Genomic DNA, 25,199 nt, shown 5'->3' with positions numbered 1-25,199 from the left:
CCTCACAAATTTTTCCTTCTTTTGGCAAAATCCAAACACTTTTAAAGTAATCACATTCCAGTGTGTACAATTAAAATGCATTCTGACTTCTTCATAAAAAAGAAGCTAATGCTGACCTAACATTGAGTATAGACTGATAACAGAGGTACTATTACAGCAGGGTCCATCCTGGGTTCCTTGTGCAATTAAAATTTCTGCTCTGGCTGATAGATATACAAAAGATACAGAACTCCTCCCAGAAATGAGAGTAAGCAAGTGTTTGAAATTTTGTAGTGTAACACTAGGGTTCTAGCCTCTGAAAATATGTACTCAGACATTAGATTAAGTGTTTTGTATGTGTGTATGTATAAATATATGCACACATACATGCATAAATATATCTTCTTGGCATTACAGACAAAAGTTGTCAAGAATCTCTGAGCAATAGCTATGTGCAGGATTGTGCAGAACTGCAATTTGGTAGCATAAGAGGTATATTTATGCTGTGTCATGGTTTGACAGCTTCTATTTCTCACTCCTTTTTACTAATTTTATTATTTTTTTTTTAATTTTTATTTTTTAAATCTCTCTGTATAATCCTTATTTCCACTGTTCATTATTTCACAGTGCAGTGAAGCCCACTTATTTCCATTTAGCAGGGTAAGTGTCTACCAACTAAAGAGAATTCAGAAATGAGTACCTATAAGATTAGGGAATGTTCAGGCTGAAGAAGGATGTAGTAAGGACATTAGTGAACAGCTTGAAGTATAAGAGAATGCGTACAATTAGAATCCCTTTGAAATTCACATTAATTATCTCATCATGGTCCACATGTATCAAAAAAAAATATAGCACTGATTGGAAACATACATTATCATATGAATCTGCCATGAACAACATTTAAGTGGTCTATACTCCCTGTATGAGAATGTTTGTGACATAGTCTGATTGGGCATGTCCTTTCCTTAAATGTGGGTTGTAACCTATGAAAGAAGATGCTTTCTCCTAAAGATGTGGGCAGCTAGCAAATGGTGAGACATGCTAGTACTCTGAACCAGGAGGGTAAAAGCAAGCTCTGGTCTGGAAACTATACAGCTGCACAGAACTGATTCTGTGCTAATCACTTGTGCAAGGAAATGAGAATAAGGTAAGGAACAAGGACCTACAATCATAACTTGTATCTGCCTGACTTCCAAATAGAGCTGGGTTGTGACCTGCTGGTTTATGCTATAGGCAAAGCTAGAAGATGACTGTACCTGACAAAATAAACATGCTCATACACTAGATAGTGGACAACACTGCCTTGTGCAGGATGTACAGAATCCTTAGGGTATTAGGGTAATCTTTGAGATGTTAGCTTGGATTCCTTCATCTAGTCCTTTTTTTTAAAAAATGTTGTTGAGAAGCAAATAGGAGTGCAATACATAATGGTGAAACTAACTTCAAAAGGAACAGAAAATGTTTGTCGCTACAGTATGTGAATGTGCTTTCATATTTTTTATCTTTTTTTTTTGTATCAAATATTTCAAATATTTGTGTTTTTTTTTTTTTTTTTTGGACTTGGGGAGAGAAAATGTGTATGAATTTTGATTAATATTTTTGAAGAGATAAGCTCTAAATATTTTGAAAAGAAACAAAGAAGCCTTATTTCAAGACTTCCTTCCATGAAGCTGTCTTCTGTATAAGGCTGTATCAACTCAACTATGAACTGAACTACATTATTCACCACTTCATACTATCCTTAGTTAAAATAAAACAAACCCATAAAAGTTTGGCACCTGAGAACAGTTGTGTCATGAAGTAGTGTCATGAAGCCAATATAGTGTGCGTTAAGGGCCTGACTTACCAGTTCTACTTATCAACACATAACAAAATTTTTTTAGCTTCTATTCAAAATTTAAATCCCTTCCTTATCAAAAAAGTGCCACGACAGTATGAAGTGCACTAAACTGTACTACCTTCATATAGGAAAAAACAGGACTCTGTTCATTCATATCTCATTAGGTCTTCTCTGCTTTAACCTTTACTCTGTATTGCTTTGAAAGTCTTTATTTTTAATTTATTTATTTATTTATTTATTTTTGTCACAGTTCATAGCTGCAAGGCATCAGCAGCTAAATAAAGTTAAAATTGTTGCTTATTAAAGAGTAGCTAAACCAGCTCTAAGCAGATTTTGACACAGGCTTCTTCTCTGCATATAAATTATGATTATGACAACATTTCCACTGGCAGTTAACATTCATCATAATCCATATTGGTCTCTTAGAATTCTGTCATTCAAAAAGATGGAGAAAATCCTTAGAGTGTTTACCTGTTCCTTACAAGCAAAGACTATGGGAGCCCGGATAAGTGTTTTAACTGGCAATGTTAGCACAAGAACGTCCATAAAAATGTATTAATTTCAGTAGGGAGTGCAGCTATAATATAGCTTGGTAATGCTGCTAGAAAGAGAATATTCACTGCAACAACTTGCCCTGATAAGGGAATTACAAAACAGTACTCCAGAAAATATTTTTTGCTACTTCGTTATTAGTTGGCAACATGGTGAAATAGTCAGGAAATCTTCCTTGGGTTCTGTTGCTGTGAAGGTGAATCCAATGTTAACATTTTTTTTTATTATTATTATTTTTTTTTCAATACTGATAGAAGAGAATTTCATAAACAAAAGGTGTAGATGAGAAGTCACTTGTAAAGCCCTCCATATTGCAGTCACTCACTGCAAAGCCTCAGCTTAGTGTTATCCACGTATAACGTATCACAGACACAATATGCTTCAGCAAAATGTTTGGTAGTTATTGAACATACATTACTGCTTTTTGAGATCTTCATAGAAAAAAAAAAAAAAAAAAAAAGAAAGAAAAGAAAGTAAGCTTGACAGGTTGGTCCCAGATTTGAGTCTTTGAGTCTGTTAGAAAATGTACATTCAATGTTTGGTCTTCTATTCTTGATAAAAGATCAAGGTTCACTTCTGGGTAAGGAATCAGAGTAAACAAACAAACCATTGTACAGATGTTTACAATCTAATTTCCCCCCTCCCCCATATATATTGTACACACGGTTCATTGTAATACTAAAGCAAAGCACTTGGTATGTAACTTATTTAACAGACTCCTTATAAGCCCTCAAAAATAGATTCAGTGTTTCTGAAAAGCCCATGTTTTTTTAAGGCCACGATAATCTGCCAAGAGTAATTTTGTCTTTAAAACAGCATCATTAATCTGATGTTTCCACTTATCAAGTAACTCCACTTCTTCCTCTCTGTTTCTCAGAAGATGACCCAATGCCTCTCACTCTGAGTAAACACTGGAGATCTTGAAGGCTCGGCTTGTTCCCTCACTACTTGCTTGTAGTTGTTGAGATCCAACGTTTTCTTGAACTACATTCACAGCGAAGAAGAACTTTGAGTATAATCTCTGATGAGGAGGGTGTCATACTTTGGGGAGGATGGGATACAGAGAGCTGATTCAGAAACCGGAGAGCTGGGAGATGCACTTCCAGAATCAATGGAGTCTCTAAAAGGAGAAGGAGGAGTTAAAGCTACCAACTCCTCAAGGTCTTGCTTTGCTGATGGGGTCTCTGAGGTGCCTTCTTTGACGCTGCCATTTGAAGGTTTCCTGGCTGACTGTGAAGCGCCATTGACTTCAATGGAAGGAAGCGGCTGAATCTCTGCAAACGTGGTCATTGTCGTAGGAAGCTGGATTTCCCGTGGAATCAGGTATGAAGAGCAGAGAGGAGTGGCCACCATTGTCCCTGGAGTGGCTGTTGAAAGCATCATAGAATTCAGCTCACTGATATTGGCTGTGAAACGAGTAACCACGCTACTGATCTGCTCCATGAGGGAGCCTTGAGAGGAGCTGCTTCGTTGAGGAGGCTCTGACTGGAAAGTAGGGACATCATCTTCTGTTTGGCTAACAGAGGCAGTTCTGTGGCTCACGGTGCTGACAGGTGAGGGAGTCTGTGGTCTGTACTGAGCTGGGTATTGCTCTTCTGCTTCTGAAACATCGTAAAGCGTTTTGGCACTGGACTCAGGAAATGTAGCACTGCTACTGTGTCGGCTACTATCTGTGCTTTTTGAGAAAGGCTTGATCACTGCAGTTTGATTGGGGTTCTCTTTTTTGTTGATGTGGATTGATAGCCTCTGCCAAAGGTGTGCTCCTCTGCTGCTTTTCTCATTCTGGGCCCAGGAAACTGATTTCCCATTAGAGCTGTAAACAGAAATGAGATCAGATGGTAACTTGCATCAAAGTTAAAAGTATAATCAATGTACCTATACTATGGATATATGTTATCCCAGAGTTCACATTTATTATAAAGCTGATTTTAATTTCATCTCTCCATATCTATATCTATAAAATATCTATCTAAATCTAGATCTATATTTATATCTACCTACATCTACATCTATATGTACATCTATATCTATCTGTATCTATATCTAATCTATACCTATATCAGGTACACCATCTATATCTGTATAATCTATCTAGATCTATATCTATCTATATTTATATTTAATCTATCTATATCATCTATATCTATCTAGATCTATATCTATGTCTACCTATTGCAATATATTTATATCTATAATTTATACCTACATGTTGTGGAAATAATTACAGAGTAGGCCAGCTTATTGCATAGGCCTCTTGTGCATCAAACTACTCTGTGCTAGTTTACAGCCACTGCTGACCCCTCTGATGCTGGCCCTGGGGCATGGTCGGTGCCTGTCCTGGTGGAAGGAAGAGCTTGGTGGTTTTCCTTGGTGTCATGAAGGGGGGCTGTGGGACTGAGGGATGCATGGAAGAGTGAGGAAAAGGTAAATGCTTGAAGGAAATAGGTGGGAGACTTGGACTGGCTTGGCTACAGGGAACAGTTACGTACACTACGTACACTAGCCAGGGAGCATTCAGTGGTAAGGAGCTCAGTGTAGGGTGCTGACCATGGCTTGTGGTATGGGGCGAGGATTATAGACTGGGATATGGAGAAGTGTAGTCTGTTACGACTGGCAGCAAATCTGTTTATAAAATTAGAATTACTAGACTGATACTCAGAAAATGGCTATACTAGTTGTGTGTGGAGAAATGTTTCTGGTGGCTGACCTCTTCTTGGTAAAAATACTTGGTAGGTTAGCCACCTGGTGGCTAACCACTTGGTAGGTTAGCTTTGAAGAAGCTAATTTTTTAATTTCAGGTCAGCTCAGAGAATGTCTTTCAAGAAGGAAAGACATGATGGACTATCAAGGTATACACGTAGTTTCTCATGGTAGCCTGAATTTGGAGACAACAATAAACATTTTACTCTACACTCCTCCAAAATGAGTCCTCTTAGGGTCACTTCTCTTCAGATCCATCATGACGTCTTTTTCATCAAAGTTGCTTATTTTTCTGCTCTTCCTGCTTAAGGCAACATCTCATGGTGCAAAGCCAGCTATGATGCTTATAAAAACACATTATTCAATAATTCCTTTCCTTTTACTTTATCCTTAGACTGAAGAGCTATTGCTTATGCACACATTAACCTATAGATTTTTGGATTAAGAAAGACCATTAGCAATATCTCTTAGCTGAAACAGACAATGACTCTGAAATGATGTCAATAGGGAAAACATAGTCTCCACATACAGATAAATGTGATTTATATATATGATGCAACAGAACTTTAAACATTTCACTTTGGTTTCTAGAACATTTGCTACAGCCATTTAGGATTTTTGGAAATATGAGCAAATTGAAGACCCTGTTGAAGTGTCACAAATTTGTTGTTCATTTATTTGCTTTTTTAGCCTGAAATAGATATACTCAGACATGATAGCCTGCAGTGAAACAGTTTGCAAGACACACAGTTTACTAAACACAAATGACTTTATACCAGCTTTCATGTGGAGGCACTATCAGTATAATAACTCTTCCAGGCATCTAAAAAAAAGGTTGTGTGCTGACAATAAACAAAATCTTCTTGTAGGTTCACATCCACAATTACATTATATGGAATTACTATGGGTCATGTAACACAACGTACGCCAACAGCTTTCCCCTTCAAAAGCAGCATGACAAAGTCCAGCAGACAAACACAATGTAAACCAGGGGATATTTTAAGACAGGCTAGACTGGGAGATAATCTGTATGAGTATATAAGAGCTCACCCTTCTATTGCAGTCCTCACTAGGCTGTTCTCTGGAACTTGTAAACAACTATTACGCACCTACCTCCAAAATGCCAGATAGAACATCTGATGGCTTGCAGCTACTCTTATGATACACCCTTTTCTGTACCTAAATCAGAGCAAGCGGGACAAGCAAAATCTAACCTGTAGCACTAATCACTTCAACTCTTTGCATCTCTGTGGATGTGATTCTGAGCTGAACAGGAGCTTGTGCTAATGTCTTTCAGAGAGAAACCATTGCCTCTGAGGATTGTGTGATTCTCTTGTTAGCACAGATACCCAGCAGGTGCACAGAACCATTTGAGAGCCCTGGCTCCTTGGTCATGCTGAGTCCTGAGCTCAGTGATAGTTCAGTGCCAGCAGCAGGACCCAAATTTAGATACTCTGGGAGGCAAAATCTTGCCACTATTTCTGTTATGATGATGATGATGGGACTTCCCCCCAACTCATGCTGAATTTGAGCTTGACCAGGAGACTGTGTCACCCAGCACTCTTAATCTTGATCTAACAGTATGAGAGAGCCTAGTTTCAGTCCTGGGTGTCCTACCTGAGATCTCTTAATTCCTGATGAGCGCAGAGCTCAGAGGAATTTGTGACAGATCTGCCTGCCACAGGGACAATATAGATTCTATTAACATGGAGAATTTGCCAATACAGATAGAAATACTTGACCAAAGAAGGCTGTACTTTGTCTGTACACCACTTACCACAAGCACAGTACTCTAGCACACCTCCATGGTTGACACCTGCTCGGTAAGGAAGTTCAAATCCTATGGATATAAGCATGTAACTAAACAATGAAAGCACATAGACATTTTCAGCTGAATGAAGATCAGATTGTAAGAGGCTGTGAAGGTACCATATTATTCCCTCCCTGGTCAGGAGACATTTATTAAGGAGGACATGTGATATGAGGCTGAGGAGCCTGAGGAAAGAAAAAGGATGAAATCTGAGGATGCATCCAGCTAGCAGTTAAATATTCAGTGGTACAGCTGTTACCAGCCCCCTAAATTCCAGTTTGATTTTGGGTCAGTCTTGACTGATACACTCACTTACAGGCTTTGTGCTGTGCCCAAATATACATATGCCATATGTGTGGCCCTAATGGAGATCCTGGGGCCGTAAAGGAGACTCAGAGGCTGTTTGATATAAATGTCATTATTATTTATTTATTTTTTTCGGTTAAATGCCCTGTGGTTAAAATTCCAGTAGTTTGCCCAGCAATAATTGGAAGTATAAATGTATCCTCCCATTTATCATGTTGCACCTACTTACTACAAAATTAACACCTGACTGAGATGTGCAGTCACTTATCATCTGTATGAAAGCCACACATTTGTTTTCAGGAGGTATGAGGCTGGGCTAGGGTTAAATTTTAGGGGTGGAATTTTAAGATCTTGCTCTGTATACTGTTACTCTGTCAATTTAACTGAAAACCACCACAATGCACACAACTTAGAAAAATAAAGATACAGCAAAAACATAGATTACACTGTATCCTAGTGTAATATCACAGCCAATTGTTTACATTTATTATGACCATCTGTTCCATATCCCTTTGAGTGACTGGAAATTTTAGGTCAGTTAATTGTTTAGAGTTTTCTTGCAAACAGATTTTGTCTCTCTCAGTTGAGAACAACAGAATTACAATTTTGTGCTCCTTAATAATTCTACTAAGACCATCTGAACACAGGCTATGTTTCTTTACTCTGCTCTGCCCTTTCCACTGGCACAATCCGCTGACTGGAGCAGAGCAAAGTACAGGTCATGTCTGGAGATGAGTAAACTCCAATTAGTGACATAATTTCCAAACCAAAATGTTAGCAAGATATTTATATACATATACTAAAGTCTTTTGCATGGCACATTTCTTTCATTGCTTTCACTGTAGGTTAATTAGGCTCAGTTTTATGTACAATAAGGATTTCCTCAGAACCAGTCACACTAATTATTTTTTCTGTCTCTTTACTAAAAGCTGCTTTGACTTTGATAACTAGTTTTCTTCCCAGTCTTCTAGACATAACATAATATGTACAAGAAATGAAAGTGATATAAATGAGAGAGCTTTTGAAGTCTCTGATATTTCAAATATTGTTGTTATAGCTGTCCACTTCCTAACAGAATAACAATTAGTACTGTTTCTTATTTATATATTCCCTTACTTAAACTTTTTATAGTCATATAAGTTTGTCTTTAAGACTTTGCTCTGTATTCATAAGGTGTATTAACTGCTTTTCATCTGCTTAGGTGGTAGGAGAAAAAAATCCCTTTCATTACATATCTTTTTTACTTTTTTTTTTTTTTTTTTTTTTTTTTCTTTTTAAAACACAAAAAAAAAAATTTTTCCCGGGTTTTGTTTTATATAGGATTTTTTTTTCTATTTTTTTTTTCTCTGTTATGATTCTCTATGAAACAGTGCATAGCTCTGCCACCAGGGTTTCTTTAGCTAGCTGCCATTAAAACAACTGTGATTCGTTTAGTCCTTCAAAATACAGAAGAAATGGAAGTCAGGAAGTGGAACTGACAGTCACAGCAGCTGAAACCCCTTGTATTTAGCAAGTGTGCCATTCTCATTAATCTCCTAAAGATTCTAAAATTAATTCTGATGAAATGTGCCTAGTTACTAGCATTGGGACAGTTAGTGAAACCATGTTTAACTCAAAATAAGTCACTTATACTCTTGTTAATAAGTTTAAATGAAATAGTAAAATAAGTTTAAAATTACAGAATTTAATATTTTATGAGAAAGCTTAGAATGCATAGCTACATATTTAGTATTTATATTTAGAAGGGAGAACTGGTAGCAATGGATATGATTCTATGACTTTATGATTCTGTGATTCTATGACGTGGAGAAGGTGGAGGTACTCAATGAGTTCCTTGCCTCAGTCTTCACTGCCAGTCAGGCTTCCCATTTCTCTCCTTTCCCTGAACCTCTAGGCGAAGGCTGGGGAAGCAAAGTCCCTCCCACTGTAAGCAAAGAGCAGGTTCAAGACCACCTGATGAAGGTGAACAAGTACAAGTCTATGGGGCCTTATGCCATGCAACCCAGGGACCTGAGGGAACTGGATGAAGAAGTTGCCAAACCTCTCTTCATCATATTTGAAAAGTCCTGGGAGTCAGGTGAAGTCCCCAGTGATTGGAAAAGGGAAACATTGCTCCCATTTTATAAGGGGTAGAAAGGAGGACCTGGGGAACAACAGACTAGTAATCCTCACCTCTGTGCCTGGGAAGATCAGGGAATAGATCCTCCTGGAAGCAGTGTCAAGGCACCTGCAGGACAAGAAGGTGATCCAGCAGCCAACACGACTTCACCAAGGGAAAATCATGCCTGACCAATCTAGTGGCCCTCTACAATAGAGTGACTTCATCAATCAACAAGGGAAGATTGACTGATATCATCTACCTGGATTTCTGTAAGGTTTTTGACATGGCCCCACATGACTTCCTGATCTCCAAATTGGAGAGAGAGAGATTTGAAAGGTGAACCATTCAGTGGATAAAGAGTTGGCTTGAAGGTTGCACCCAGAGAATGGTGGTCAATGTCTCTATGTCCAAGTGGAGGCTGGTGATGAGTGGTGTCCCTCAGGAGGCAGTCTTGGGACTGGTACTGTACCTCTATCAATGACATAGTGGGATCAAGTTCACCTTCATCAAGTTTGCAGATGACACCAAGCAGACTGGTGTGGCTGATACAACAGAAGGAAGGGATACCATCCAAAGGGACCTGGACAAGCTTGAGAAGTGGGCCCATGTAAACCTAATGAGGTTCAACATGTCAAAGTAAAAGGTGCTGCATCTGGGTTGGGGCAATCCCAGCTGTGAGCACAGTCTAGAGACTGTGCTCATTGAGAGCAGGACTTGGGGGTTCTGGTAGATGAAAAGCTTGACATGAACCAGTAGTGTGTGCTTGCAGCCCAGAAGGCCAACAGCATACTGGGCTGTATCAAAAGCAGTGTGGCCAGCAGGGAGAGTTAGGGGATTGTCCCCCTCTACTCTACCCTTGTGAGGTCCTACTTGGAGTGCTGCATTCAGGTCTGGGGCCACCAGCACCAGAAGGATGTGGATCTGTTAGAGCAGGTCCAGAGGAGAACCACGAAGCTAATCAGAGGGCTAGAGCCCTCTCCTATGAAGAAAGGCTGAGAGAGCTCGGGCTGTTCAGCTTGAAGAAAAGAAGGCTCTGGGGTGACCTCACTGCACCTTTTCAATATTTAAAGGAGGCTTATAAAAAGATGGGGAGCAAACCTTTTCTTGGGCAGACAATGACAGAACAAGGGAGAATGCTTTTAAATGAAAAGAGTGGAAATTTAGATTAGAGGTTATGAGGAAATTCTTCACGTGGAGGGTGGTGAGGCACTGGCACATGTTGCCCAGAGGAGCTGTGGATGCCCCGTCCCTGGAATTGTTCAAGGCCAGGCTGGATGGGGCTTTGAGCAACCTGGTCTTGTGGGAGGTATAATTATTCTGCCTTAAAAGGATTTGTATGATATCTGTATATTTAATTAAAACCTTCTGATGAGGAGATCTGTATGTGTGCCTGCAACATGTGCAAGTATGGGCGCATGAGTGTGTTGTTTCTCTAGTCTTGTCAGTTGAGTCCACTCAGATCAACAAACATTTTGCTGGTAGTGACCCATGTTCTTCATCCCTCAGAGCATGCAAATGCCTCGTAACATGACAACAACAGTGAAATGAACTAAGTAGTTTAAGAGGAGTGCTCCTCCAACCTTATACAAAGAATTGTGTAGTTTCTCTTGTGACTGCATGACAACCTGGATAACTGGCTGAAAGGATGCAGAACTGGAAGGTGGTTAAACTAGCTCTGTTCTACCACTGTAATGTGGTAGCTTGTTGCCCTTTCTCTTATTTTAAATAGCTGTTTGTTCTGTGGAGATAAATAACAATGAAACACAAAAAAGAATTATAGAGGGGAAAAAAAATCATTTTGTCCTGTACTAAGTACCAGAATTAAATGTCTTTTGCAATCACGTTGTGAACAAACAAAAAAGTGTTTTTCTGTTTACAAGGACAAGGATATTTACTAGTATTACTCCTTGAACTGTAATCAGTCATTACATCCTTTCCTCATGGAAGTCACAGCTGATATTTACAAGAATAACTATAATCTATGAGGATGAAAGAAACTAAAAAGTAAGGGATAGCAGGCAGACAGAACCTTTGCAATTGACCTCCCAGGACAGCCACCAGTGACAGCAATGCTAGCATCTCTTTCAGCAGCATGCCTGGTTAGAATGGGAAACGAAGTGTCTTGTGTCTGAATGAAACACTTCTATTGTCATGACCTAAAATGCAAAAATGATTTCAATGCCAGATATAACTTTTTCTCTCTCTTACTGAGAATTCATCTCAATTGTTAATCAAGGCAGCTAGTGATGGATTTTACTTCTTATCTAAAAAATGTCACTTCAAGCATCTCTGAGCACATCTGTGCTACACTGGAGCATCCTAACAACCAGATAGGGAGAGAAGAATGCCACTTGAACTGTCAATTCTGCTTCCTGATGCACACAGCTTTAAGACATTTTCCACATTGCTTAGCTGACATGTTTAGCTGACATGCTTAGCTGACATTAGTTTCAATGGACTTTATGATAATTTGTTAAAGGTATGAAACTGAAATGGGAAAAAATAGTAAACATCAGCTTAGCACTGACTGAAATTAGAAGCACAAGCAGTACACAAGAAAAGCAAATTAAAAATATATATATAAAGGAAGAAAAATAAATAAATAAATAAAAGGATTTAACACTTCTAGTTTTATAGCCAGAAAAAAGGAAACAAGGATTGACTGGAATTCCATCCTCTGCAAAGCACAAACGATTGGAGGAACTTCTAGTGTTCTGATAAATAACTGGTAAATAACTACAGGAACATTTATGTATATTGGCAAAATGATTACTACACTGTATTAAGCAGTTTCTTATTTGTGGCATTTAATCAAACCAAAAATGCAAATACGACAACGTGTTGATGTTTGCTTTGTGAAAGCCTCATAAAACACCCCGTTCCATAATTGATTTTATCTGATATATGTGAATAGTGCTTACTGGTGTTATAGATGTAGTAACTCTGTTAATCATAAATTGCCTTTCAAAGCATACCCATTTACAAAGTTACGTCACTTTTCATCTTGAGGAAAAAAAAAAAAAAAAAAAAAAAAAAAAGAGCTATATGTCAGACATATTCAGGGATCATTAAGCCCCAATGTGAAAAATATCCACATTTGGTTTGGAACACAAAAATGATATTTCATGAGAGATTTGAGAACATGAGCTGAACAATCCTGTCCAGATAAAACTGCACAGATTTTTTTAGGCTAACTGGGACTTGGTCAGTGTCACGGGACCTCTTCATTGCCATTACAATACAAGCGAGAAAAGATGATGGGATCTTTTCATTTTCCATATGTGGTCAGATGCCTGTATCTGTCTTTTTCCATGTGCACTTCATCACAGTGATGTTCAGCACTGGTCTGGTACTTACTGAGACAGAAGATCTGCACCTGCTTTCCTTCCTAGGCTACTCGGTAGCAACTTTACTGAGCTCACAAAATTTGACAAGACCACTGGCCAGGACACTGTGGCTGGAGACAACAAAACACAGCCATCAAATGCAATTGCACTCTCTGTTAAGCAGCACATATTCTTAACTGTTTGAGTAGGTCTTGCAGCTGACAGTCTTGCTGTGGCACTATTAGACTGACACAGTTTCCAGTCTTTTTGCCTGTTAGGGCATCCTCTTTAACGGGAACCTCTTTCTCATCTCTACTTGACTCAGATCGATTACACTCTGGAATGCAAACAGATTCTTCACTGTGAAGATATAAAATATAAAAAAGAAGTTTTTCAAGTGTTTTTATATGGCCAGGAAAAACAGAGCTGAATACTGTACAATGAAATACAGTTGTTTGACATTTAAATGTACTTTTCTGCTCTACAAAATTCTGTTATATAGCAACTCCAAATAACTTTAAAAGGAAGAATAATTATCACCAAAGACAATGCAATGTAGGAAAAAATAAATACCTAGACATCACAGAGACAAGAAACAGAATCCTGGCTGACAAAAAGTAACAGGGATGTATACATTTGGTACACCACACAGTTATGAACATTCTTGATGTTACTTAAATGGCAGGAATCCCCCAGGTGTGTGTTAGGTGGCATTATAGCTGATAGCCTTATGTACATGAGTGGATATAGTTGCAACCTAGGGGAACGTAACACTGTGAGTGTTTCACTGAACACCCTCCTACAGTGATAAAATCCACCTGTGATGTAACACTTGGGAAAAATAAAGGTATAATTTGGTCAAACTCTGCTCATTGAATGCATTTACAAAAACCTTGCAGGGGTCAATAAAGATCTTTTAATAAACAGTAAAGTAAATATTTCTAACTTGTAGTAGAATGCAACATACACATAAAATGCTTATTAAGAGTATCCTTTTCTGATACCCTTATTTAGGTTTACAACTGGCTGTGACACAAGTAGCTTATTCATTTTTTTTTTTTTTTTTTTTTTTTTTTTTAATGGAGATGTCTGGAGAAATGGATTTTCTGTCCTATGGGAGAGTCCAACATTTAGAAATCTGACTGGACTCAAAATGAGATGGATAGCTGAAACCTCCAAATATTTCCTAGAACTAAATTGTGCAAAATATTCATTAGAAAAACATAAAAATGTCCATATTAAAATGGTTCATCCCAGGAACACTTAAAAATGTAGTACATAATATTAATTAAAGTTATAATATTGATGTATGTTATCCAACATATGTCTAAACCAAAAAGAAATATTTAAATTAGATTAAATTAATAAAGTTTTGAAAAATATGTTCTGAGCTGTATTTAAAATGTGTTTGAAACATTTCCTTAGAACCACTGTAAAACTTAGCACTTTCCCACAAGACATTTTGACTGTGAATAACCAACATTTTCATTTTGAAAACATTTTCATCAATCTTGTTTTCTTTTTTTGAGCGCAGTTGATTAGACAAATTATAGCCCCTAATATAATGGGGCCACAATTCTAAAGGGGTTCTGGAGCTGTTGATGTTTGAATACTGTCTCTCTTTATTTGTCCTACTGGGTCAGGTGTGAAGTTTCTCCTCCCCAAAGCACCATATTATGACAACATCACACAGGACATGTGGTTTGCATCACTCAAATGAACACGGTGCAGGTTTTCTGCAGTCAGATGAAACACAGAAATCAGCAGTGGCCATGTGTTTTCTTTTAGATACTTTTTTTTTAGACATACTACATGGGATGCACAGGAATTACAGAGAGCATCTGGGCTGTCATTGTCCCAGGACTGTTCCTCTTGTTCACAGACATATCACACTGACCTAAGGCCACTTGCTTTTGGCTTACCTGGTCATTGTAGCTCTCCCACCATTCCCCATACTCCCTTTTGGGGTGAAACACTCTATTTCCGACTTGTGCGGGGCCAGTCTCCTGCCTTTGTACCTAATAAATCACGACAACAACAGGAGCAAACAGAAAGAAGTGATTGTGTGCTCAGCTTTCTGTGACAGCTGCTGTGCAAAGGGCCATGCACATGAATGTTACTGTGGCAGTGGTGAGATATAGTGCAAAGCAGCTGTGGGAGCAGTGGAATAGCTCCCCAGACCTGTGCTAAAGCAAACAGGGCTATGCAGGAGAGGTGCTCACCATTTATCCATATATATGCATATTGGAAGAGCTAAAAAATTCTACAGAATAAATAACACAGTAAACTTTTGTCTGTAATAATTTTTGGAGTTAGACCAGCATGTGAAGGCCAGTAGTTTAAGCCAAACAACACAAATTAAGGAGCAGTGAGAAATCAACTGGTGGCTACGTTCTCAATATCAACTTATTCTCTTTCTCTGATGCTCCACGTCTGTAACACTTGTCTTCTTCCTCTGCTTGCCAAAGCAAGCACCAGTGTGGTTGACTGCTTGTCTAAAATTTGGGTGGGCTCACAGTTCATGTCACAAAAGGGCCTTTTACTCTGCATTTGCAATAAAAGGAGGCTAGATGACTTTTAAGATGTAGATATGAAGTCAAGTGAAAACAGTACCAATGCTAGAGCCCAGTGCAGTACTATGAATGCCTTAAATACCATACCTTGAACTTGGATTAAAAAAATAAAAAATAAACTTGGATAAAAAATTTAATACTTGAGGATTTAATTAATCCCTGGATAGGATGCCAAGATAAGATCTGGTCATCATTTACTCTCTGAGCACTTAAACGGGATATGAATATTGCAGAGATCTTATGCTGGCTCTCTTTCCAGTGGTGATTTTCATCCTAATTGTGCAAATTCCTGGGCTATGTTTTGAGATATCTAGTTTTTTTTTTTTTTTTTTTTTTTTTTTTTTTTTAATAAAATTTAGGCAAAACGTGCAGCAGATCACTTCTCTAAAAGTTGTTTGTGATATTCCATTCCCACATGTTATAAGCTTCATCATAGGTATTTAACAAAATTCTGTGGGAGAAGTCAGTTTAGTTTAACACTGCTAACATGACAGAATAAATGGTTTATTTATTGCTTGTCCATTAACCTGATCTAGATAACAAAAGGTACCTTGAAGAAAACAATCCTGAAAAAGAGAAATATCTTGAGTGAACACAAAGTCTTAACTTGGGATGCAATTATAGGAGATCCTCAGAGGTAGTGTATAAATAACTGAGGAAGAAGGTTAGTGAACCTGAGAGTGAACTGGAGACAGTAAAGGGAGATGTGCTCAGTGCAGAGAAGTCCTTTCATTTACAAATTATAATCTTACTGAAAGGAGGAACAACAGGAGCTTTGCAGACTGGCTACCAAGGGTTTTAAATCAATCCACAGGGCGGTATGTGCAGTGCTCCCAAATAGGTATGAAGCTCACGCAGGACACATACATAGTAAATGGAAGTTGATTCCTAGAGCAGAGGAAAAAGTGGATGGGCTTAGAGAGTAGAAAAATTACAAAGGAAGTCAAACTACATCATACAAATTCAATTGAGGTAACAAGAGAGAAAGAGCAAAGAGAAAAGTATGTGTGAAAACTTCATAGGAAAGAAAGGAGATAAAGATGATGTGAAGGTTAGATGTCAAAGAAGGTAGAGTTTAGGAAGAGCAGGAAGAAAACAGTTACATTTAGACCTGTTAAGCAAAAGAGATGCTATGTGCTCAGAAAGACAGAAGGAAGAAAAGGTATGACTAAGAAAAGGGATTTGGAGAACCTAAATGCTAACAATAAATAGAATTCTATAAAAGTAGCCAACAGAAGGAAGAAGAGGTAAGTCCTTGGTAATCCATTCTGCAACAAAACCTTGGTTGAGATCCTTGTGAAACAGATAAAAAAAATCCCATTTCCCAGTCACCACCATAAATTTCACTGCCGTGCAAGTCAGCAGAATGGTTCTCAGAGAGATTGCTATGAATGTCTCAAGTTCTGCTATTCACTCAAGAGCAAATTAATCATCAGAAGAAGTATGTCACAGACTGCCCTGAAGTAACTGTTTCACGATAATTCAATGCACAATACTCATATAATTATGAAAGCAGTGACCAATCTCTAATCAACCTTCCTACCGTGGAAAGTGCATCTCTGGAAAGAGATACCAGAAGTTCTGCATAAAAAAGGTTTTCATCATTCAAAACAGTTAAAGGTCATAATTTGCTCCAGAATGTCTTGTATTAGAAAAATGTAAAGGTAGTTTGTCCCCCTGTTGGTTGTTAAAACAAATAACTTTAAATTATTTAATATGAGAAGATTAAAAACAAAACAAAACAAAACAAAACACACACACACACACACAAAAAAAACACCCTCAAACATTTGTTTGCAGTTGTCATATCAAATGCTAGCATTAAAATGATTTTGCATTTCACCTGGCATATGGAGGAGGCATAAAACACTACAGGGTGAGCAGTGTTTGTGAGAATGGATTTCTTTTCTTAGGGTCAGTTCCAGGGCTGTGTATTGGTTAGAAGAGAGAGAGAGGACTTCGTGTCTGTGCAAAAGAGCAGTTCAGGAGCAAATGCAGCCAAGTTCTGTTGAAGGCTTTGAAGTGTTCTGCATTGGCCTTGGGGTCTTTTTTGTATTTTTTTATGTTAGTTTGCTTGTTTGTTTGTTTCATCTGTGGGCATGGAGTTGCAAGTTGTTTCATTTTGTTGTTTTTTAACCTTTTATTTATTTATTTATTTATTTATTCATTGAAGTGAGTTGTCCTCAGAAGAAATGTTTAACGATGTACCCCAATATGTTTTATGAGTGACAATTGGTTACAAGAAAGTAGAGAATTAATTCCCAGTAATTCAATCACTTTAGGGCTTTGTTACCAAACACTTTGCAAACCTACTCTGTCTTACAGAGCAGTGCTCTGCACTTTCCAGAAGAGATCAGGAGAGAGAATTAAACTCAATCCTGGGATGAGAGAAGCCATGTCTGTATTGCCTGAGCTTTGGCAATACTCGATGTGCATATTAGAAGGAAACACAAGTGTGACTGCTTGGATTTGAGGAACCATTACATCTTCTCCTTTCCACCTTCACCCTCCAGCAAAACTCATCTTGTAGACCAAAATTAATGGATATTATGGGAAATAAGGGTGGAGTCAACATCCTGAGTGACACCAATAATCATCTATTGCAATGTTTTAGAAACCATGTTTAGATCTCTTGATATGTCTCCCCCTACTTTAATATTTTTTATTTTTTCAGTGAAGGTGTGAGTCCTTGTATTAATGAGTGCTTTACATAGTCCTTGAATATGGACTATTTTGGATTTTTTTAGACTATGTCTTCACTTTCGAGACAGGTGTTGGCATCCTGGAGATATATATATATATATATATAAAGAAGTGCTAAGCAAATCTAATCAGTTGTGTAGGAGATGGAGATCTATCATCAGTTCATATTTCAAATGCAATCTCATAATGATATGCAGAAATTTATTTATTGAAAACCAAATGTGTACTTGGCACTGTTTAGACCCAGAGGAAAAGAGTAGGTTTGGTCAACAGGATTTTTCTGCTGCAAGGTAGGAGTAATGTCTTCATGAAATTGTACCTTGCAAGGGTGGAAAAAGTGACATTTCCATGGGAACATTTAGCAAGACAGAGCAAGTAGAGCCAAATCTGATTGTAGTGCAAGGGCTAATGCTGTATTGGGGACAGAAGTTCAGCATTGCACTTATTAATTCCTAAGGGTCTTGTTAATTATTAAGATTACAGGTTTTGGTCTGAGATAATGAGCATGGTATAAGTGTCTAATACTTAAGTGTCTAATACTCTTTCTGAATAATGCTTTTCCCCATAAGTTAACAGTAATAAAAGCAGGTATCTATTATTTCAACCCCAAAACTTTGTTTTTCTCTATTTTGGAATGAAACTGAAGCAAGACTTTTTAAATCCCTGAAAAGGGAAATTAATAGAGAAGAGGAGAGGAAAGAAGAGAGGAGAAGGGATTCAGAAAGCTTAATAGTGCATTGATGAAATATTGTCTCTGTTTTCGATCACTTTTTTCTTTTTTTTTTTTTCTTTTTTTTTCAGTGCACTTATGCCTGGTACTTGGACAGACAGCTGAATGTTACAAACCTGTCCACTTTTCCAGGCTCAATTATGTATGTCAAATCCTATGTACAAGTAGTATTTTTCACCTGCACTATTACTTGGCATTGTTATTAAGAAAGAACGAAGATCTTGCATTTCACAGCAGCAGAGTTAGGGCTGACCTTTAGACTATATTTGAAAAAAGTGTATGAAATTTTCATCATAAATGGGTAAAGAATGGACTATGAAGGATATTTAGCATTGTTACTGTTTTGAACTGCAAACACACTATTCTTGAAAAACCATTCTGCAAAGTGGGTCATAATACTTTGATACTGTACCACATTTCACTGAACAATTTTAAAGAGGTTTAAGTCTATTACAGGCATTTTCCCATCTATGTCATGAATAATTGTATATTATTAAATATGACACTTTTTGATAGTTTCTTTTCTAAAAAATCAGCATGTAAATATTATTTGCTTAATAGCACATTTTCAGCAAGCAAAATACTTTAAACAAAATGCATAATTTATTTATTTGTTTTAAGTGTAGCAGAATCTTTTTTTATTTTTTTTTTATTTTTTTTTCAACTTATTCTAATTAAGCAATTGTTTATGTAATTGCAACTGGTGAATCAAGATGAGTTTTTTGATGGTGTGCTACACAAAGTATTATAATGAATCAAGGGAAGAAGAATAGTTCAATAATAAAATATTGCTGGTATGTTTATTTGCCTTCCTCCAGAAGGGATATTTCTGAGATGTTGGACAAAGAATTTTATAGGATTTCTGTACATATTATTTACACAAAACTTGTTTTTATGCTTAATGTATCCACTACATTGAATTTCTGTCCTCCCTTTTGTAAGGTTTATATAACTACAAATCCCATAGGAAGGTCTCGTTACTTTATTCGTTATTTCATTCTTTATGTTGAAAAAGAAAGATATGCTTCTTTTGCTCTGAAACATTGTAAATGTTAGAAACTTCCTTAAGTTTGTGAAGTAGATGGATGGGGCCCCACTTTGCAGAGGCAAATATCATATTTTCTAAGATGATATTTTAAAAATTTGTTGACTTATAAGAAAGGTGTTTCTCTTTTCTGATCTTTTTTTTAATCAATTCAATCCATTATGCTATCCTGTTTATTTCATATATTGACTCATATACTGATATTTTGTTTTCTAATGTTTTGCATTTTTTCTGGATGTTTATTAAATTTTGAACCCTTCCTTTTCTGCTAATTCATTATTGAATTGTGAACTATAAAATGACTTTCTCTCTCTCTCTCTTTTTTTTTTTTTTTTTTTTTGGTAAATGCGTAATTGCGGTGTAGTCCTCAATTGTCAACATACTGGGTAATCATTGCAACATACAATGCTGTAACCAAAACTATAGAGAAGTAAAGTATAATGTTTTTATATATTTTAGCAAACACCTGGGTTGAATTTCAGTTACAGTTTTTAGAAAATATCTGTAATCACAAACAGTTCTAAATCAGCTGATATTCCATCTCCTTTACCTCTCTACACCGAATTCCAGTATTCAAGTACAAATACCATATTTATAATTCATACAGCCATTTTCATACAGATAGATGTCTTGTATGGACCTAGGCTAGAAGTCTTAGTCTTCTGTTTAACAAATTAAACTAAATATCAGTTCATGTAAGAGTTTGCTCTGGAAAGAACCAGAAGTTCCTTTTAGAGAAAAGCCTGTGTTCAGGCCAGATGGTAGTGTGCAACAGAATTTATATCCTGCTTTCAGAATGGACGTGAGATCATATGCATGGCTTGTCTCTCATACTCTTCAGCATGAGTGACAAAGATAGTATTGATACAGCATAGAGTGACATTTATTTGTCACCAGAATTTCAGGAGACAGGTTGGAAGATGAAACACAAAGAAAAATGTGTAGGCACTGCTGTTAAAAAATAGAAAACTCTTGAGCTCTTCCCCTTAAGAAAACAAGTTGCTGGTCCCATCTTCATTATTCCTCTCTTTTTTTCTTTTTTTTCTTTTTTTTTTTTTTTTGGTAGTACTAACTACATTTTGCCATCTAGAGAATATTTGTGCAAGAGTAGACAGGGAAGTGTTTATAATTTAATTTGAACAGTTCAGCTAGGATATTTGTTTAAAAATTATGGGGACACTGTCCTAATAATATGCATAACTCCAAAAATTAAGCTTGAATACTCAATGTGCTCAGTCAATGCAGACAAACAATTTATATAAATCAATCAATATTTTAAATAAATTTAAGTTGAGTAAAAATTCTAAACAACAACACTAGCACTGCACACGTATTAAAATTCATTGTAATCAGGGCAGTCAAGAATACCAATTCATTGTACAGAGGGAATGTTTTAGCAACAATTCATCAAAATCTTTCAGACTTAGTTCCTCTCACTGAGTTTCATAAAATATTCGCCAATCATCTCACAATATTTGAAGTTTAATTAATCACAGCATCAAGCTTGTTCAAAAAGACACCAGGAGTACATGGAAGAAATGAAGGACTTAAATTATTCAGTAATCTCACCTTCTAAGTTTCTGTAGCATATTAGATTAAAATATGTCAGAATAATTCATTTGGGAAACGATTCATTAATAAATGCAGACTAATCAGTCAAATGAATTTTGACTTCCTATAGAGTCAAAGATTTTTTCCTTCATGTCTCAAAATTCACTTCTAGCAAGGCTCTGAAGTGATCAACTAATATTTTGTAGTATCATTATGGTTAGATTTCATTTCACAAATAAGAACAATCCCCTTTGATCCAGACCTCCAACTCAAGTAAATTGTTATGTTCTCTAATGACATTACATAATGTATGAAATTTATCTCCCAACTCCATACCGTACACACAAGAGTTAATTCAAACAATTTAATGTCTTAAGAAATGATTTGCTTATTCTATAAAATTTCACTATTTGGCATTGAAAATCACTGCTCTTTTCACAAGGTTAGAAAATAACTCTCTGTCTTTTCTAATCAATGTTTATCTTATTCAAGACACCAGGCTTCAGGAAGAAAACAATCCATCCTGGCATAACTGACAGGCTGCTGATACAGCTCTGTATAGGAGGTGATATGCCTGTCTTGATCTCAATATCGTGAGGTTACCACCTCTTCTATACTCTCACATACTTCTGTGAGAAAAACGGTGCAATTACTTGCAGAAAAGGAAGAACCAAGTATCTATTTGTTATATATTAATCCATGGATAAGGGGCATTATATTTTTGTTTTGCCAGGCTATGGACCTGATGAAGAGTTAGCGTAACATAAGACCACTCTGATCACCAAGTTTGTTGGCCCTTAACCCATAACCCATAACACATGCCCTGACAAAACGGTAAGTAAAACGTTTCTCAACTAAGTTTGGAGGAAAACTATAACATTTTATCATCATTCAAAACATGTCAAAAAAATTGTTCATGTTGCATATAAATGAAGACAAAATTGGCATTTGTACTGTAAGATATGTGTCTCCATATAATATGTTGTGGCAGAAATTCATAATCAGTATCTTTCTCAATGAGCATGCCCGTAATGAATGCCAGCCAGCTTCAGCTTTCAACAAAACTTCAACCCCTCCCTCCCCCCGCCCCAGCACATACAAACACTATTTTATTTCCTACTCTGCTAAATCAGGTTTGTAGGTCTCCTGTATTTTTAACAGGTCTGAAAGCTCCATGTCAGATAACCATCCTGTTTTATCTCTCAGGAAACTTATCTTATCCCCTGTGTTATAGGGAATTTGAATTTCTCACATTTATGTCAGAATTCCTCATTCTGGTATGTGTACACATATTATTTATTATAAGAGCATACAGTTTGATGATGGCCAAGGCTACAATCCATCTACTTATTCATGGATGTGGCACTCCCAGTCAAAATTTGACTTCTAGGCCGTGCAAACTCTATGGACTGTATCTTGGAGCCCCTTGGCAAATTGCACATAACATTGCCAGAGATTTATTCCAAGAATATTTGGCTGGAATCTCAATGCCTTCTCATTTATTATTATTATTATTAATAATAATAAAATGTTATAGTCAGACCTTTCAGAACTTTCTGTAACCGGTAAAATTAGTTCTCTGGTTACTTCAAGCCTGAGACTTTTTATAAGTTTCAGATTTTTTGAATGTTTGAAATTCTTCCTGTAGAAAAGAAGGTAGTGCTTTTGTTGTGTTAGTGGGTTTTGTTTGTTTGTTTTGTTTTTTTTTGAGAAATTTTGGTTCAAACTTCTGAAAAGGTCATTTCAAGATTTTGGTGCTGAGATAAGATGTGCTGATGTATGACATAGAACTTTAACTTCAATACTTTTAAACCATGAATGGCACCTTCTAGGTGGGTCCAAGCACAACTTCATTATTTTGTGGATCAAAATATCCCATTTGAATTGTCACAAAACAGATAGAGACAGACATGAGAGGCAAAAAGAGAGAGAAGAGATAGAAGAGAGAGGGGGAAAAAAATAGTATCTCCTTGCAGAAACCAGAGTGCATAATTTAATGGTAGACACCTGTTCCCAAAATGCCTCATTATGGCACACTCTGGGACATTTTGATGTAAATACTAATTATAGCAACTGGTGGTCCAAGGCTGAATTCCAGTTCAGTGGAAAAACCTACCTTTATCATCACTTTGTCCCCACAGGAGACAGGAAATGGCTGTCAACAGCATGTGTGCCTGGGAAGGTGAATGATACCTGTGCAAGGCATGTATCATATTGGACCTTCACATTGTTGCCCCTGTACCAAAATAATGCTTGAGAAAAAAAAAAAAAATGCCTATGAATGACACCTAATTCGTTAGTGAAGTTGTGAATATCTTTGTCTAGGTTGAATAAGAAAACCCAAAATTAACAGTGATTTATATGAGTGTAGATTTTCTAGTGGTCCACCTGAGGTAGTTCATTTGCTTCGACAACTAACATTTCTGTTCAATTATTTAGGAAATAATACCTCATGGACTAGTAATTTCATGTGGAAAGAAACATCACTGCCACAGTGGGCTATGAATCCTAAATTTCAATGAGATCTGTAGATTGCTGAGGGTAAGTGTGTACGATAAGCTGCAGAAATAGCTGTACATCTTTTCTGTTGTCTGGAGCTTTGCTCTTCACATCTGGATGGAGGAAGTATGCATAGTACAGGAAACATACCATATATTTTGAATATGGCTAATGCCATCTGACACTCTGGTGACAGTTCTTTTCTTTTGAGTGATCACATCTACCTGCCTGGATAACAGATCAGAAGTAATGCTCAGTCCTTTGCTTAAATTAGCAATCAGAATTAAGAGAAGTCTGAGTGACACCAACACTGTCACAGGGAGAATGGTCAACTGCCAATTAAAAAAAAAAAAAATAAATTCCTGCAGTACCTTAATTCATTTATTCTGTCTCTCAATGCCACTGCAAAATAAATAAATAAATAAAGGGGGAGGAACATGAATTAAGGCTTTAATCTTCAAGCAGAGAGCATTACCTTGGGATTACAGTGGTGTTTTCTGAACCTCTTCTTTCGGAGGTTCTCGCTTCACTGCCTGAATAGCTTCACTCTCTGTGTCCAGGTCATGGCTTGATCTACAGAAGGATTCCAGGTTCCTCTTGTCTTTCCCTTAACATGTTACGGGCTGGAGCAGTTCAGAATTTGATGCTCAAGTGACTGAGCAGCTCCTGAAGGTGTTTGGAGACCTCCAGCAGAAGAAGTTAAGGGCAGGAAACACTGTGTCATCCACAGCCAACAGTGGGACAATTCAAGAGGAGGGGCATGGGCTGCACTGTGAAGACTTTGGAGTAATTTGTTTTTAACACTTCAGTGGTTTCTCAGAACAGGCAACTACCTACCTTAAAGGAAAGAAAACTTGCCTTTTTGCAGGTGGAGTGAGATGTATGTGTGTTTAAAGGGACAGCATAAGCTTGGAAAATGAAAATTCTGTGGTTTGGGTCATTTAACAACATGTTCCTGAAGAAAAAAACACTTACAGTGGTTAAACTGATAAGTGCGATTTAGGGCTAAAATATTAGAGATGTGAAAGGAACACTGGAACATCTGCTTTATGTCCCAGGCCAAATTAATGTAACTGAGACCTTCGGATGTGTATCCCTTGATACCATAGTATCAGTTCTTGTAGGAGAAATATAACGTCCTTATCTTACCAGGATATGGAGTTACTTGAATTGAGGAGAGGATGAACCAGCCTGTATTTCAAAAAGAAGAACTGTGTGGCATATGTGATAACAATTCCTGGGACCATAAAGTAAGATGGATTTTTTTCTCAAATTATTTATGGTCTTCCTAGTCCCCATGAAAATGACTGATAACTGGAAGCAGGAAGTCCAGGTGCTTTTCTGTAAGGTTGTGTGGCTTTTACTCCAGCTATGTGGTGTTCAGGATGCTTCTTTGTGGTGTCACTTCTACTAACATCCACTGTGGTAGCCTTGGTTTGAAATGATGGTAGAATATGTTTTGCTGAGTACTGCTGATTCATAAT

General features: G+C 37.1%; 1 protein-coding gene and 1 long non-coding RNA gene across 5 annotated transcripts in view; one reads left to right on the top strand and one right to left on the bottom strand.

Annotated features, from left to right (window-relative positions):
• Nucleotides 1–1,989: 1,989 nt before the first annotated feature.
• The window catches only part of GRM5 (glutamate metabotropic receptor 5), a 282,787-nt gene continuing 259,577 nt past the window's right edge, over nucleotides 1,990–25,199 (bottom strand). The window contains exons 9-11 of one of the 4 annotated variants that reach the window (XM_035329196.1): nucleotides 14,537–14,632; nucleotides 12,813–12,974; nucleotides 1,990–4,184 (exon numbers count right to left, since the gene is read on the bottom strand). In XM_035329196.1, the coding sequence (XP_035185087.1) occupies nucleotides 3,362–4,184; nucleotides 12,813–12,974; nucleotides 14,537–14,632 (1,081 nt within the window). In that variant the 3' untranslated portion in view covers nucleotides 1,990–3,361. The remainder of the gene's footprint in view (nucleotides 4,185–12,812; nucleotides 12,975–14,536; nucleotides 14,633–25,199) is intronic. The other 3 variants (XM_035329190.1, XM_035329202.1, XM_035329208.1) reach the window with 3 other exon arrangements.
• Nucleotides 18,081–21,331, top strand: LOC118168700. Its single transcript, XR_004751741.1, has 2 exons — nucleotides 18,081–19,902; nucleotides 20,097–21,331. It is a non-coding gene; the product is annotated as an uncharacterized LOC118168700 (long non-coding RNA).

This window comes from Oxyura jamaicensis, chromosome 1 (genome assembly GCF_011077185.1).
Source record: "Oxyura jamaicensis isolate SHBP4307 breed ruddy duck chromosome 1, BPBGC_Ojam_1.0, whole genome shotgun sequence".
Classification (NCBI taxonomy): Eukaryota; Metazoa; Chordata; class Aves; order Anseriformes; family Anatidae; genus Oxyura; species Oxyura jamaicensis.
Note: the sequence above shows the minus strand (reverse complement) of the source record. Positions and strands in the feature narration are given on the sequence as shown.